Source organism: Neolamprologus brichardi, chromosome 23 (genome assembly GCF_056152115.1).
Source record: "Neolamprologus brichardi isolate AB-2024 chromosome 23, ASM5615211v1, whole genome shotgun sequence".
In the NCBI taxonomy this organism is placed as follows: domain Eukaryota; kingdom Metazoa; phylum Chordata; class Actinopteri; order Cichliformes; family Cichlidae; genus Neolamprologus; species Neolamprologus brichardi.
Genome location: NC_142125.1, coordinates 38,265,587 through 38,283,313, shown reverse-complemented (window position 1 = coordinate 38,283,313; position 17,727 = coordinate 38,265,587). Strand labels below are relative to the sequence as shown.

General features: G+C 41.6%; 1 protein-coding gene across 3 annotated transcripts in view; it reads right to left on the bottom strand.

Moving 5' to 3' along the window:
- Positions 1 to 17,727, bottom strand: part of LOC102794093 (fibroblast growth factor 14-like) — a 73,410-nt gene that overhangs the window by 41,126 nt on the left and 14,557 nt on the right. For 2 of the 3 annotated variants that reach the window (XM_087835949.1, XM_035913986.2), the window contains exon 1: positions 2,836 to 3,544. The exons of the other annotated variant lie outside the window; for it this stretch is intronic. In XM_087835949.1, coding sequence (XP_087692075.1) covers positions 2,836 to 3,028 — 193 coding nt within the window. In that variant the 5' untranslated portion in view covers positions 3,029 to 3,544. Of the gene's footprint in view, positions 1 to 2,835; positions 3,545 to 17,727 lie in introns of those variants that run through there. 3 annotated transcript variants of the gene reach the window in all.

Below are 17,727 nucleotides of genomic sequence, written 5' to 3'. Positions count from 1 at the left end.
GCTCATCATAAAAACGACTGTCTGTATACGGTAATTTCTTTTGTGTTGTCTGATAAAATGAAACCAACGTCCATTTGTTGCAATGTCTGGACTTGTCAAAATTCATGATCATTTTAAACACTGAATGCTTTTTTTAAATAATGGAGAAAACACGTGTTGCGTCTCTACACGCAAGACATTCCTCGCTTCAGCTGCACTTTTCTTTTGTTTCATGCTCTTGTGAGTCCCATGCTTTAATGTAAACATGATTCCAACTGACAGCTGTGATATTTATGATTCAAAATAAGACTTTACCTACCCAGCATCCGCCTGTCACCACAGAACAGAAATCAAAGCACACTGCCCCTCTACAGACAGGTTCAGTCAGTAAATCATGCTGTTTAACTTTATGTGACGCACTGAAGACGCTGTAATTTTTTTTTTTAAAGTGTCATGTTCAGTATTTTATTTGTGGAAATATTTGCTTATAAAATGCATTGAAACAATGTATTTTGTATGCAATGCATCTGCTCTAATTAGCCCCAAAGCCAAGAATGAGAGTGTGTTAAGAGTGAAACATTGATCCTGCGTGACAGCAGGTGGTGTTTTTTTTAAAGCACAATTTCTTTATTTTTTTGGCAACAATTGTTTTATTTTTGTTTGTTTTTTCATTTGCTGGGATGATCTTGTCCATCGTGTGGCAATCAAATCCTCCAGTGATGGCAGCAGCTCTTAAGTGAAGCTGATTTCACTGCAGGATTTAAAGACTGTTGACTAAAATCCACCCACACCAGTGTGATGAGTTCTCTGCTCAGATGTCTAATTACTAATAATAACAACTAACAAAGAATAACTGTGGACGAGAAGGCGCTTTGGTCAGATATCACATTTTCAGCAGTAAGAAGCACGCAGATATAACGTGTGTTCGAGTTATTGAGTAATGGAGGCTGCGGATCATTGTGAGTTGGGTGTGTATGTGTCTCCTTCACAAAACCTCTGGAAGACAGTAGGGGATGTTGGCAAATCTTTCTCATTTTAACACACACGAAGCACAGACACTATGGATGTTGCCAAGCTTCCACCAGCAGCTCTCACAGCTGAGAACGCAGAAATGGATGGAGGCAAGGGAAAACAACGGGTGGAAAGACAGGAATACCTATAAGGAAGGAGAAGGAGGCAGGGATGCAGGATGAGGTGGAGAGGGTGGGGGTGATGAACCAAAGGGCAGGAGATTAAAGGAGGTGAGGAAGAATGAAGAAAGGGAAAAGGAGAAAGTAGGAGAAAGAGACTGAGAGAGAAGAAATTGAGGGATGAAAGCAAGGAAGGAGATTTGAATGGAAAGGAGAGCAGTACGCTGAGGAGACGATAAAGAGAGGAAAGGAAAAAAGGGGAGGAATGAGGAGAAAGGATAGGAGGAGGCCACAATGCACAGGAAGTGACTAGGTGAAGCTTGAACAACAGATAAAAAGATCTAAGGCAGGTGGGGAAGATTAGGGTGTGGGGGAGGAGGTGGAGGAATGAAGAAGAGGAGGAGAAGAAAGGAAGTGAAGGGAGGGAAAAAATTTCTGAGGAAATGGAGGTGAAAGGTGGTGAAATGTCAGCACGAGGTGGGAAAAAATAGAAAATGAAGAAAAGAAGACAGGAGAGTTGAAAGGAAAGACGATTAGGAAAGAAAGGAGATAAGGATGAAAGGTGGCAAGGTGAGAAAGGAAACGAGAAGGAAACACAGGAAAATAAGATGAGAGAGACGAGAGAAGGGTGGGAGCGGGTGGGACAATGGAGAAGCGAGACCACTTCCAACTCTCACCGAGCTCTGGAATCAGGCTCTCAAATCCCCCACAAATTTTCCCATCAGTCACCAGACCAAACCAGTGACAACAAATTCATATCGGCGCAACTCCTCACGTTTTCCACCCCTCCATATCATCCCCCCACCTCCTCCTCTCATTTCCTGCCTCCCTCTCCCCTCCCCTCCCGCACGCCGTCACCTGCTGGTTTCTCACACAATCAATTGATTACAACAGCACTTATCGTCTCTGCTATTGAACGCTTTCTATAGCGCACCATCACAACATTCTCATTAATCTACATTCACTTCTACGTGTAATCACTTCCCTTTGTGGCAAAGAGCCCATCCCATGATGTAACAATGATGTTAATTTGGATTTGAGTGGGCCTTGAGAGCTGAATGGTGGAAAATTTTCCTTACTTTTTTCCCTTTTCTTGTTTTTTTTTTTACCTCCACACAAACAAATCTGTTTCCATATTTCTCTATAGGGAGGAAACAAGAAAGAAAGGTTAATGTGTTGCTGTCATTGTTTAGTTTTGGGGGTTTTTGTCTGACATTTTGCTAGTGTTAAGGCAAAGTGTGATCTTGGTGATAAGGCACTTTCAATTATGAGCTGAAAATGAGAGAGCGAGGCAGAGGTCCACATAGAGACAGGCAGAGAGAGAGAGGCTAGACAGACTAATCTGCGGCTTCAATAATGGATGTACCTGGAAACTACTGAACCATAGGGCACAACAAGGCATGACAGTGCGCGCGAGTGTGTGTCACACTACAGAGGGGAAAGAGAGATGGAGGATACAGAGAGAGAGAGAGACTGGGTCTGAGTCTGGCAGTGTGTATTTTTGCATGTTCGGGGTGCTTGCGCGTGCGTGTGCGCGAGGGTATACGCGTGCCCCAGCCTGCCAGGGCGTGAACGTGAAGGAGATTGTGCACAAAATGTGGCCGTGCGTAAAAGTGTATACCCGCATGCGTGTGTAGAAGCGCGCGCGCACGTGCGTATCAATAGGTTTGCGTCCCTGCAACCGTGTGTATGTGTGCATGCATGTGCAACCCCCCCTCCTCCACACCTTGCCTCCGTAGCCTCCTCTTCTTCAATCCAAATATCCGGACTTTGGAGAAGATGTCGACCAGATTCCCGTTGCACAGCCCCTGCTTCTTACCGGGGCTCTTCCGCCGCCGGTGAGTAGTCGGTCGGTGGGCGTGTTGCTCTCTTGCTTGTCGCTTCTGCCGGATCAAACCGCTGGCGATTGCCGCTGCCATGGCTCAGCCGATACAAAAACAGCCTTGTCTCCGTCCTCGTCTCCAGTCTCTTCAGTTGTGTCCACCGGAGGGGACGGAGCGCAGACGAAACCAGACACAAACCTCCAGTCTCCGCTTTACCGGCTATAACGGCCCCATACTTCAGCCACAACGCGGTAAAGTCCAAGAAAAATAAAAATATATATATAAAAAAAATAATAAACCACACCGCTTCACGTTACTGCATATTTTCTGCTGCCGATATTCTTCTGGCCATAGATTTGAAACGCACAGCGGTTTACCTGTCCGTCACGTTTCACCGGTCTGTCTGTCAGTCAGGGAACAGCAGCTGTCACTGAACGGCTCCTCCAAACAATCTTTCCACACCCCGCTCGTCAGTTTGTGCTCCCATGGTCAACAGGCGAGACCGGCAATTTAAAAAAATATCTGAAAGACACAGCAGTGCCTCAGAAAGCAGTTGCGTCCTCTCCTCTGAAAAGCGCCCGTTTGTATTCCGCTGACTGAAGCGCGAGGCGCGCGTGCTGCCGGCGCGAGCCCATCCAGCTGTGCGCAACTAACGAGATTCACAAGGAGCATCACCGGAAAGAGGGCGGTTTGCCTTTCAAAGTGAAAGCCTCATAGCCCTCTCTGTGGTTCCAAATGGGTTGTGCGCATTAATGAGCCACTTGACGGCAAAGAAAATAAAAATATTTAGATCATAAAAAAAGATTATTATTATTATTATTATTCAAGTCTGACTCTGTTATTCTATTCTGATTGTTCCGTGATTTAACAACCTGTTGCTGCCATCAAGGGGTCGGTTTTATACATTTTAGGGAAAAAATGGCACTAATTTGTAAAAACATTTATTATGTATTTATTTATTTAAAAAAACATTTAATGACTTACGCTCACCTTTCAGTGTAATCAAACTAAGTGTTGCGTTATTGTTAAATTTGTCCTGCAATAGTTTGATTCTTATTTACTGTAATTATTGCTTGTTTGTTTTGTTGTTTTATTGAACCTTTAATTAATTAATGTATTTAATTTTTTTCTACTCCTAATTGAGAACAGCTGTTATTTTTAATGCTTTAAGAAAAGCATAAATAAATAAATTTAGGCTTCCAGTTGGGAAACTGTCCCGTTAAGTTATCATTTGGGGTATGTGTCAAAGCTTCAGCGTCAGTTACGGCGCTTGTTACTTTGAAGGTAATGACCGGATGTCCTCGCGTTGGTACCCTCAGGTTATTTGACGCTTGAAAGCGCGAGCGCTCTCTGCCTGAAAGCACACGGCTGCTGGAGCCACGCGCCGAGCGAGCGGCCACACACGCGCTCTCAAAAACAACTGGTCATCCTGAGGGGAGGAGGGGACGACGTCACCGGCTGGAGCGGCAGCAGGTGGGTTTTACTCTGAAATAAAACGCAGGTAAATGCAAGCTGCGAACTTCTACGGTCCTTTACGCGCGCCTTAGTCCTGCTGTAAGGCTGAACCCAGATTTGTGGCTAATAATTTATTTAAAATGTTTCTAATTAAATGCACAGCCACTGTTTACGTAGGAGTTTACGGTGTCACTGTGCTGTCAGCCCTCAACAGGACAGCCATTAATGCTAAACGTTCTGGTTTTAGCATTTTCGTGATTGGTTTTCAGGTAACTTAACAGCAGTAGCTGGTTTTCAATTTAGGATCTGCATACATTGTTTGACCCATTAAGATGCAAAATACTGTTGCTATTTGGCTATAAAATCTCTCTGCAAACACTTTGGGTCTTTACATTGTGAGTTTAAGAAGTAGCTCAGTCAAGTAGCTTAAGTAATCAAGTGAGGTACGGGTCAACTTTCAGGTAGATTTATGGTATCAGCTTTGTAAAATCTCAGCAATACCGAGAAAGGGAAAATTCTGGAGGGCTGTTTTCTTTTTATGTCAATCTGGCCCTTGATTAAATTTAATTTCCCACCTTTGATTTATATCCATTAATGTCTCAAATGTTTTCTATGGACGTGGATATGTTTAAAGACATAAAGCACTGTGTTGGCTTCAGTTCCGCTTTTTCTTACATTCACCAGCTTCCTTCTACTTATTTCATTCTATACTGGCAAAAAATGAACAGTGCTTTAGCCAGTGAAGCCTGTTCTGCTCGTTACCACCTCACATATCCCCGCTGTCCGTATTCAGCTCAGGAAAGGCTGTCTGAATGAGTGGTTTAAAAATGCAAGAGTTGGGCTCCACTGATAGCCTGATAAATTGCGGGGCAGCCTTGCCTGTGTGGTTCGCCTACAGTGCACATGCTTGTATATATATATATATATATATAACAGGTGCAGGTTTCCGGCTGTAAGGTTACACCACGGGACGGACTACACGATACTCACCCACAATGTGACAGCATGTGGGGCAGTAACATGTGTAACTCAACCCTGTGCGCTGACGTCACACCCCTATTTCTAAGCAGGTAAATGCACCCTAAGAACACCTTACATTTAATCACACCCCAAACAGTAAAACTCACTATTATTATTTTGAAAATTTATGTTTTGCCTAAACTTCACAAGCCTGCCTGAATCTGTCTTTTTCAGTACTGCATGTAGGTCAGCCATCTCTCCAGAATAAAGAGCTGGGCTGGGACCCAGTTGGACACAAAGAGCATTGAAATGAATTTCCCCCTCTTTCTTCTGGGGAAACTGATATCAAAGAAAATCCCGAAACCGTCGCCAGTCTATCTGTCTTTACGATGAGTAACAGGGCCGTGGGGTTAGGGCCCGTGGGTCTTTGAAGACGCGCCGGCTAGAACCTCAATTTTTTATCAGAGAACGACACATTTGATCAAGTTGGCACAGTGCAGCTCTCTGCAGATATGCAGCAGCAGTGATACCAACGTGTGCTTTAAATATGCTGGACTAAACTTCAGTGTGGAGGAAAATACACGCAGCTGTAATTCAGTTGAATTTAGCTTTTGCATATTCATAATTTAACCAGGAATCACAAGGTGCTTTTGGTGGTGCCCTGCAACCAACAGGTGCAGTTTGGTGATTAATGGTAATTACTATACTTGATAGTATTCATTTTTCCCTGCAGGTAAATCCTTTTGATTCTGGTATAGTCTGGGGCTAAAATTATTACTGTGATCATTTTAAAATATATATGTTTTTAATTATTCTTGGGGTTTTTTTACTATAGTTTCTTTATCTTACTTTGAAAATTCTCTGTTATAAAACTTTGCAATAATAATGAAAGTGCTATCCTGTCTTAGGTCTTTTTTTGTCCTTGTTGTGCGGCTTCAAAAAAATGACTTTAGGGCAGTGGGATGTGATTAAAAAATAATCGGATGTTGCTGTGAGGCTTCCTGACGTCAGAAGCAGGTCAGGAACACTTGAACCAAAATATTTCAGCACCAGAGACAGCGACAGCTCTGTCACCCTGCTTCCTCTCTCTCTCTCTTTGAGAGTGTGTGTGTGTGAGTTTTACACACACACACACACACACACACACACACACACACACACACACACACATTGTGGTTTTTTAAGAAGGTAACACAGAAATATGATGTATGTTGGTCCTCATTGCCACTAGGTGGCAGCAGAGCCTGTCTAAGCAAAGGACCTGTGCAGCAGAAGTCCTTCATTAACACGAGGACTAACAGTAAGAGAAAAACTCAAATGACTGTAAAACCTTTAACGTTAATGATTTAATGAAGTCCTGAAGAGTCTCTCAGATCTTTCATCTCTGAGAGATCAAACTGTGTCATTGCCACTGTGTCCTTAACGTTGTCCTAATGTTATATTTAGCTGTGCTTAACAGACCCAAGATCCAACAGCAGCATGACGTCGTCACCCGTCATCTATTGTCCAATTTCAGCAGGTATCTCTGAAATTTCTGGCAGTGATGACGCGCTGCCATTAAAGCATTTCTCTGTTTTTTTCCTCCCAGACAGCAGGGGAAAAAGAAAAAAAGAGAGCAAAGAAAGTGTTGGTGTGTACTTGCGTGAAGATGACATGTTTTTTCTTTTTTTATCCAGGTCACTTCAAGTAAGAGAGTCATGAATAAATCAAAGCTACATTTCCATTAAAATTCAACTCCACAGCGGCTTTTTATAACATCCCAGGGAGGTGGGACACTGCTCAGACGCTTCAAAAAGGAAAAGCCTCGCCTTCTTCCATCCACTTATTCCACTGCCCTCAAAAAAACAAAAAACTTTACAGGGAAACAGAGTCAAAGGGAGACAACACAAGATCACAAACACACCAGACATGCATAAACTATAGGATGCAACATTGTGATTCTCTTTCTTTCTAAATCCATTCAAAATCTTCTCCTTGAGAGGAAACACACTGAGAGACACTGTTACACCGAAGTGTTCTTCTCAGCCTGCTCAGAGGCAGCGGCGCCCTCTACGGGCACTAAAGGAGACCGGCACTCACCCCTCATTCCTTCACCTCAACTTTTCCCTATCCCACTCTCATTATAATGTACTCTGTCATCCGCTGTGAAAACATTTTCTTGACCACAGGGATGAAAATGTATTTGTTGCAGCAGTAAAGCTCAAATTTGGTGGTGACTGCACTAATCTTTTCTCACGGTTTATGTCTATAGTTATGGTTGCTTCAAATTGCAACCAAAAAAACCCCTTTACAAAAGTAAATCTGCGGTCATTAAAAAAATTAATTGCCTCAAAAACATTAGCAATGCAATGCTAACAGAAGAAGAGTGCCTGTGACATTTTGAGGTGTTTGTTCTCAGACACAAACACCAAAGTGCTGCCAAGAAAGAGAGAAAAAAAGAATTATTGTACAGTTCTGGCAACAAACCACCAAAACTGCTCGACTACCTTGAGAGAAGCGTGCAAACATGTTGAACATGTTGGATGTGGGAGGGTGAAGCTGGCTCCTTTGGTTCTTGTAGGGCACTTTTATTTTCCTTTAGTGGCATTTTAACTGTTTTTGAACAGGGCGCTACTCCAATGAAGCGAGACCTTACTGCTTCTTGTACAGCATGTAGCAATGTTTAGGAGAATCATGTCCTCATAAGTTTGTGTTTTGGGGTCAGATAACAAGCAGCAAGATTTGATTGATACACGCAGATCCCCATCCAGCACTTTCGAGATAAACTTGAACATTAACTTTATCACCCGGCACCCAACATCAAATCCCTCTAACGTTAAAACAGCGTTCCCAAATTAGTTATGAATGAAACAATCCTAAAACAAATCAAGAAGTAGAAGGGTTTACTTTCAAACCTATTGATTGTTGATAGTTTCACAGTGTCTCAGTTCTTAGAAAAAGCACCCAAAGTTTGAAAAGATGGGAATAAGATGGGAAATAGGGAAAAAGTTTCTGCCTACAAACGTATAAATGAATTATAAAGTTTAATTAAACTTTTGATGTCTTTTTTTGCTTTGATAACAGGGTTAATGGTTTATGGCATGCACATCAGAAGTAACTGATTTAATATCATAAAATGTGAAAATAGTGTTTTTTCTTATAATTACAATGATAACAAAAACACAGAGATTCATTTTTTAAGACATCTTGATTCCCAATTTCTGTTGCATGTGTATTTCCTATAGTTAGAGTTGGGTGTGCTGCACAGGATTGCAGGGTGGACGGTTAAACTGTTGGCCACGAACACAAAGTTTCACTGCAGAAAAGCACAAATGGTCATAAAGCACAATCTAATTGGACACACCAGTTAAAATAACCTCCATCTGAGGCTGTTTTATCAGTCAGTATTACACTTAAGGCGGTTCTCGGGAATCACTTCTTAAAAAATCTCTGCAGGTGGCGCTCTGTCTGCCTGCCTGGCTCCGTCATGAGGACTACAGCTGCTTGCGCTGACTGATCTTTCTCTCCTGCTCTGATCAAAGCAACAGGTAAATAATGCATCCAAGTGTCGAGATCAAGAATCAAAGAGCTATTAATATCAGATAGTCTGGGAGGCAGGGGAGATAAGAGAGCTGGTGAAGAGAGGATGATGGAGCGATGAGGGCATAGAGATACAGACAGGGAAGGTAACAGATGTGGGTGGGTGTTCCCCAGACGGGAGTGTGAGGATAGCCGCTCTGAACTCAGCAGGATGAGTCATAATTCGCGCTCACACACCCGCCCACATGCACGTACGCACACTCGCAGAGGCACAGGCGCGGGGAAGTCCACTGTTGCCTAGGTAACGAGTGATTAGTGACGCAGGTGGGTCTCCGAAAGGAGGGAGGGAACACCTGCTGAATGCTGAGAGGGTAACAAACACGCACACAGGCACACACACACACATCTGGCATCAATTACATTAATCACAGGGCTTTTCTGACTTTCTCCTCTCTGCTGCTGCTGCGCCTCGCTCCTGTGCGCACATACAAACACTGAAACACAAGCACATGATCACACACACACACGCCTATGCTGCTGTTAGACATAAGGAAAAAAATCACCATTAGAAGATGCTGCTTTCTTTCTGTCTCTACTCCTTGCTTCCCTTTGGTCCTTTCCTTGTCACCTTTCACTCTCCTTTCCTCCTCCCCTGTCCCCATCTCCCCTCTTCTCTTATCCTCTCCTTTCTTCTCATCATCTGTGTTTGTAACATCTCTAACACAGCGGGGAGAAGAAGAGAGGGAATGGGGGGACTAAATTATTCATTCACCCCCCCCACCCTTTTCCTTCCATCTCTGCTGTCTCTGGTGTCTCTAACGCTCCTCCTCCTTGTTTCTCTCTGTTTGTTATACCTATTCCCGTCTCATCCCAATTTTTTTAAGCATTCAGCAGCCTCTCTCTGTCTCTCACTTTGCTCGCTAGCACAAAGACCAGTGAGAAACTTTGCATGTACTGGATGTCAGAAAACTCACAGGGACATGTGCATCACAAGCACAGACGCAATAAAAACACAGAGTATTTTTGTTCCTGTCATAATAGTTTGTCATTCGGGCTGTTAAAGCGAGCGTTAAAGTTTTTGAAGGAGGGTGGGGGGAACGGGTTAGGGGGATTGAGATTTTGAGGTTTTGTTATTGCTTTAAAACTTAAAATTAGCGCCAGAAGCGCAGGGTTATAAAGACACTGCAGTGACTGAAATCTCATGTTAATATCGATGATAATTCAGTGTCCCAGCTAACGACCCTCAGGTCAGTGGCTCAGCGTTTTACTGGCCTATGTACTTTTTTTATTGGCTTGTGAAAAGGCTTTTATTTTTATATGTAAAATATTAATGCAATTTAAATAATACAATATTTTATATTATTTTACTTTTTTAATCTAATTTTTTTTTACAAAAGCCTTGAAACAAAATGGTCGAGTACACCTCATGCCCCCTTGCATATTTTAATACAACTTCTGAGGGCTTACTGCAGATTTTTCTCTGTGTAGCACAACAGAGGTGCATGGAGCAGCTACAAAGTTCGCTTTTCCTCCAACTCAGAATTTGTTGATCAACAGCAAAGATCTTAAGGTCGATTACAGGAACAGAGCTGCTGTTTTGGGAGCTGGGAACACACCGATTGCTCATAAGACATTTGAAGGGTGTTTTTCTCATCTGTTCTTTATTTCTTAAACTTTCACTTATCGGTTGTAGTAAATGTCAGCATCAGCTAATATATAGCCCAGCCCAAATATTTCAGGCTATTCTTATAGTGTACAAATGCTCATTAGTATGCATATTCTGTAGATGTGTTAAATACTGGTTTAGCAGATAGTTATCAAATATGCTAAATTGTAATAATAGGTAATAACTCGAAATTCTTGACATATGAAAAGAACAAATGTAGCTAGCAGATAATGTGCAAGAGATGTAATTTTTTTATGTTTCTCTAAAAAATAGAAAAATAGAAACCTAATGAAGAAAAAGGACACAGAAACTGATCACAACAAGAGTCACAGACACAAACATGCGTACAATGATTTGACACTCATGTTGTGCCATTACTTACAGCATTTTGCAGTCCACTGTATCGTGCATACACCATAGAATAGAAAAATTGTCTGGATAACCTTGAATAAAACCACTAAAAACAATAAACACAAAAAACACACACACAATTCCCCCCTCTGTTGTCATGGCGGATTTTCTTGACAAACTTGAAAAGCAACTAACTCAACTACCCCCAAGATCAAGTACTCCTGTCTCCAAAACACACTCACACTGATTACATAGTGATGTCTCAGTTTTTAGCTTAGCCTTCTGCCATTTGTGCCACTTTGAAGTATGAAGTAGTGGCAGGAAAGTTTATATTAGTCATGCCAATTTCCATAGTTACCAGGTGTTTATTGAAAAAGAAAAATGTCACTGGAATTACCTGAAATGCTCCAATCAGATCCACATGTTCTTTATCTGTATGGCTGCTGGTTAGTAGCAGCTCATTAACTGAGAGGAGCACAGAATAACCTGCAGTCCAGTTTCCATCTCTAATTTTAGACCTTTATCTCACATTACAGATGGTATCTGATACTGTATTGGGCTGACTTAATCAAAACTCTTGTAGGAGCAAGACAAAGGAAAATGGTTTATAATGGACCACCAGTAAAACAATCCTGCACATTATATCACATATAAAAACAGCTACATATAGGATGGTAAATAAATTTTGGTGGCATGGCTTTGTTCTTGGGCCTCACCATTCTTCCATGTCCATATGTGGCAAGCCAAACTGCAGGGAGATCAGCAGCAAGGCACAGACCAGAGCAGATATCAATAAAAACAGACTCAACACTGATTAAACTGCAGGAAACTGAGAAGTGAGTCTGCAAAGAGCTTGCAGATGTAACACTATGGGGAGTTTCAAGCACATAGGAGATTTGTCAATGGGATCCCCAAAAGGGCATCAGCTGAGTCATAAACTGATGTGGGCTGGCAATGGTTTGAGGCATTCCCATATGCACCCATCCATCCATCTGTTTCTTAACTGCTTATCCAGTTTGATAGGCTGGAGCTGTGTTGGGTGAACAGTTCAGCTGGCCATCGCAGGGCTAACATGCTCACACTCACACTTACGGCCAATTTAGAATGATTATAGATGATTAGAGTGACCCTAGCAGTCGAGCAGAGGAGCTCCACACAGAGCAGTGTGTTTGAACCAGCAACTTCTTGTAGCTGTGCTTACCGCTAGACCACCAAACCACCCGAGGGTCGAATCATCAGCGATGATTTTCAACGCAAAAAAAAGATAACAGCTGAAAATGGAAGGCTTCTGAATCAGAACAGTTACATAATCACTCCAGATCTTTCCCCCCTCCAAAAAAAAGAATCCCAACTACACGAGAAGACGGAGGTGTGTGTGTGTGTGTGTGTGTGGGGGGGGGGGGGGGGGGGCAGAGAGATAAAAAGAGCGAAAGGAGGACTTCTTCAAGTGAGAGTTTGAATTAAGGACGATGCTGAAAGCTGAGTGGAGGTGGCAGAGAGATGTGAAATATATATGCATTTTTAAAAAATGCGGGAAGAAATATAGGGAATGGTATTCTCTAGCTTTCACCTGCAGTCCAGTGTTCACGAATACCTTTATCTTACATATCACATGATATCTGATGTTGTATTTGGCTGACTTTAATAAAACTCTTACAGGGATAAGAGAAAAAACTGACTAAATGCACAAAAAAGCATTGTCAGTGAAATGAAGTTGATGTATAAACCACTGCTAAATTATTCATGACCATCTGATGTCACGATTTGACTCGTGTCTGCGTGTCTGCACACAACGAAGAGAGAAGAAACAAACTTGGCCACGTCCATGTCTGCCCCCACTCTGTCATAACATATACAGTGGGATGCAAAAGTTTTGTCAACCTTGTTAATAGTCATTATTTGCCTGTTTAAATCGTTGGTTGTTACAATAAAAAAAGTCAGTTAAATATATCATATAGGAGACACACACACAGTGATATCTGAGAAGTGAAATGAAGTTTATTGGATTTACAGAAAGTGTGCAATAATTGTTTAAACAAAATCAGGCAGGTGCATAAATTTGGGCATCACAAAAGAAAAGAAATTAAATCAATATTTAGTAGATCCGCCTTTTGCAGAAATTACAGCCTCTAAACGCTTCCTGTAGGTTCCAATGAGAATCTGGATTGTGTTTGAAGGTATTTTGGACCATTCCTCTTTACAAAACATCTCTAGTTCATTCAGATTTGATGGCTTCCGAGCATGGACAGCTCTCTTTAACTCACACCACAGATCTTAAATAATATTCAGGTCTGTGGATTGAGATGGCCGTTCCAGAACGTTGTACTTGTTCCTCTGCATGAATGCCTTAGTGGATTTTGAGCAGTGTTTCGGGTCCTTGTCTTGTTGAAAGATCCAGCCCCGCCGCAGCTTCAGCTCTGTCACTGATTCCTGGACATTGGTCTCCAGAATCTGCTGATACTGAGTGGAATCCATGTGTCCCTCGACTTTGACAAGATTCCCAGTCCCTGCACTGGCCACACAGCCCCACAGCATGATGGAACCACCACCATATTTCACTGTAGGTAGCAGGTGTTTTTCTTGGAATGCTGCGTTCTTTTTCCTCCATGCATAACGCCCCTTGTTATGCCCAAATAACTGAATGTTAGTTTCATCAGTCCACAGCACCTTATTCCAGAATGAAGCTGGCTTGTCCAAATGTGCTTTAGCAGCTCTGTTTGTGCTGTGGGAGGAGAAAAGGCTTCCTCTGCATCACTCTTGCATACAGCATCTCCTTGTGTAAAGTGCGAATGGTTGAACGACGCACAGTGACTCCATCTGCTGCAAGATGATGTTGTAGGTCTTTGGTGCTGGTCTGTGGGTTGACTCTGACTCTTCTCACCATTCGTCGCTCTGAGATTTTTCTTGGTCTGTCACTTCGAGCCTTAACTTGAACTGAGCCTGTGGTCTTCCATTTTCTCAATATGTTCCTAACTGTGGAAACTGACAGCTTAAATCTCTTAAACAGCTTTCTGTGTCCTTCCCCTAAACCATGACGGTGAACAATCTCTGTCTTCAGGTCATTTGAGAGTTGTTTTGCGACCCCCATGTTGCTACTCTTCAGAGAAAATTAAAAGAGGAGGGAAACTTACAATTGACCCCGTTAAATATTCTTTCTCATTATTGGATTCACCTGTGTATGTAGGTCAGGGGTCACTGAGCTTACCGAGCCAATTTGAGTTCCAATAATTAGTTCTAAAGGTTTTGGAATCAATAAAATGACAACAGTGTCCAAATTTATGCACCTGCCTGATTTTGTTTAAACAATTATTGCACACTTTCTGTAAATCCAATAAACTTCAGTTCACTTCTCAGATATCACTGTGTGTCTCCTATATGATATATTTAACTGACATTTTTTATTGTAACAACCAACGATTTATACAGGCAAATAATGACTATTAACAAGGTTGACCAAACTTTTGCATCCCACTGTATAAAGGCTTTGAATTGATTTTTAAAAAGTGCATTTACATCTACATCTACATTTGTCATCTACAGTGACAGAAAACAATCCCTCAGATATGGATGAAGCTACAGATTTTAATATATGGATGCTCAACATGTATTTCCAGCTGCACAGAACAAGGGCACACGGTGGGAGCCTAAGCTTAGCTTTACCAATTCAGTATCAGCACCAAACTTATAAAATCATGACGTCATGAAGTTGATTTTGAATACAAAACATACACACACTTATCATTTAGCTAGTGAATCCAAAGTTATGGCCAAAAATGTGTTTTGTGAGGACTGTAACACCAAAATCTAAGAACTTCTTCTGTAATGTGAAATTACTCCAGGGGAATGAGGGACAGGGGGACTGACCGAGTTACAGAGAACTGACTGGACACAAGTGAAACTAATGATGAGTGAGCAGACAATTACAGTACAGAAACAGAAGAAGATGCAAAATAAGTATTTACCACAATAAACAGGAAATCATTAAAACTGAAACTCCAGTTTTAAACTCACTTTTGAAGCCAGCCTCAAGCGGCTGAGAAGCTACGTCCATGTTTTGTACCTTCTGTGGCCAAAATGTAATCCCTTTATTTTTCTTTTTTTTTTTGCCTGTCCTGTTTGGCTGTTTTGCCATCAGAATTATTGTCTAAAGGCAAAGAAAGATGCCCAACGGAAAAAACAAAAAAACAAAATGTTTGTGACCACTGGTGCCTCCTCCATGTATAAGCTTCTTTTCCTTTTACAGCACATATCATTTACACATTCCCTCACACTCCCTTTTCGTGTATCGATCCATTTTGTGAAAAAAGTGTACCCTCCTGTTGATCCTGCTGCAGCGATGGACAGTAAAATTATTGTGTGGTCCAGAGGAAGAACATTATAGTCCTGAGCAGACTGGTCCGCAGAAATCGAATATATCTGTCAATGCTAATCCATTTACTTCAGAAGGCAAAGTCAAACTGATTTGCACTCCCCCAACCTGCACTAAACCTCAGCCCCCTGTCCACAGCTCCTCCTGCCAACAGTTTGTGGACTTTAAGTGAGTAATGTCTATGATTTTCTTCTCATTGCTCTGAGAAGTTTTACATCACTGTAATTTCCTGGCCTGTCTGTAAATGAGTCAGTCACATCTCAGGCTGGTTTCACTGTGCTCACAATGCTCAGATGCTCTGGCAGAATACAAAAGGCTGGAAACTCGGGTTAGTTTTGATGTCCTCCATCTGTACTATTATGCATTGAAGGTTTTGTTCTGCTTGTTGCAGTTTGAAAGACAGACAATACATTAACTGTGTGCTCCATAATTTCCCCACTGAAGGAGATTAGAGCTCGGCTTGACTGCAATGACAGACGCCTGATTTTTCCCTAACAGTGGTTTTTTGTTTAGCTTTCATACACGTCTGTGAACAAGACGCACAAATTACTTTTCAGTAACGGGAGCAAAGTGTATAGTTAGATAATATGACAAAAAGATAAAATACTTTGTTAAGCATTTGCTGCTCAACAATAGAGAATGTTTTCAGAGCCACCCACAGTCGTGCACACGCTGTGTGGGAACTTAAGCTTATTTTTCTCAGCAGCAGCTCCAGGCAGCCCGTAGACTGAGTGACGAAAGGTCTCATTTCAGCCACTAGGCCATAAAAAAGTTGCTTTAGCTTACAGTTCTTTGTGGTTAGTTGGGAGAGGTGGAGTTACCAACTAAAAAAATGTGGCATTTTAAGAAAATGATTAAATCATTTGGCAGCAAGATGTCTTACAAAAACATGCGACAGGCCCATGTTTACAACTGTGTAGCATCAAATCTTCTTTTAAGAACAGTCCATTAGCATCTGGGCGCTGAGGACACCAGCTGCTGAAACTTTTTGGAGAGGAATGTTGTCCTGTTCCTGTCTGATGGAGGATTGATTTGGATTGATTGGAAATGATTTCATGTTTTTGGTTTCATGATGTGCTAAATGTTTTCAGCTACGTAAAGGTCTGGACTGCAGGAAAGCCAGATCAAGGACTCTTCTACTATTAAGCCATGTTGTTGTAATAGATGTATTAATGCACCACAATACCATTGTAATTCAGGCTTTTGAACTGAGCGCCAATGACAAGCCAGATGCTCTCTTTCCTCTTTAGACTATAGGAAGCAGCATCCATGTTTTCCACAAAGAATTTCCTTTTTTTTCATCCAACCACAGAATAGTTTTCCACTTTGCCTCATCCATTTTAAATGAGCCTTACTTGATTCCCTTATGTGAAATGAAGACTTTAAAAGCCTTTTACTCATGTCTTTGTTAGTTCTGCTCTTGAGTCTGTTATAAGCTGCTGGTCTAGTGGCCATCTGTTCTCTGTCAACATGATCCCACACTGCTTTAGAAATATTGAGGTCTAGGCTCTGATCCATGATCCACTGATGGTGTTTTACTGTGTGTTTTTCTATCCAGGTATGATTTTACTTTCCTCTTTTGTATTCCACTTGTCAAATTTCTTCAATGTGCTGGGGACACTGCACACAATGCCAAGTTTTCAGCTTATAGCTTTTTGGGAATAATCTCGTTGATCCAAAAGTACCATTTTATATTTGTCAAACTGTGTTATCTTTGACCGTTTTGGCAGTTTAACTAAAGAAATTTTGAACAAATAATGTGTTTTGTGACAGATACAAAGTGCCTAACGATATCATTTTAAACAGCTTCTTTACTAAGTTCTCTGTTATGTATAGAAACACTGGTTCATCCCTGGATTTAGGTTTGTTATTTTCTGTCTGAATTATTCATAGGTTAGTTAATTGTCTTAATAACAAAAAGCATTCCTGTGAAAGTGGTCAGGTACAAAGACTGGACTGAAAATAAATGTCCAAAGAAACAGAAAGAGCTTCAGAAAACCTGGAGAACTAGTGTCCCTAAAACTATATATCCTCTTACTAATTGCACACCGAGGTTAATGGCATATTCAGTAACACGTGTTTATCTACAGCAGCATGAGTTACCATGGCGATGTAAGTAATGAAAACCCTTTGTAACCCTATGTCAACATGAAGTTACCTTCCTAGACCCCTAATCCAGCTTCATAGTGCAGGCCGCAGCTTTGATGCTAAACCTTTTTTGTTTCTTTGTTTGATGTTTCTAGCAGAGTCACATTCCATGTTCAAAAGGGCAGAACATTCACCAGCTCAGTTACTGCACCTCTCAAAGAAAGACTTTTGGAGAGATTTGAGCCTTTTTGAACTTCCTCCTCATTTCAGTTTCTTCATGCAGAAATTCTCCTGCATATGTGCCGAGGGCTCTGGCTTGCAGTAGCTACAGTATTATGCTTGCAGGGTTGTCATTTTTGGTGTGAGTTGCAGTGCAATATCCATTTG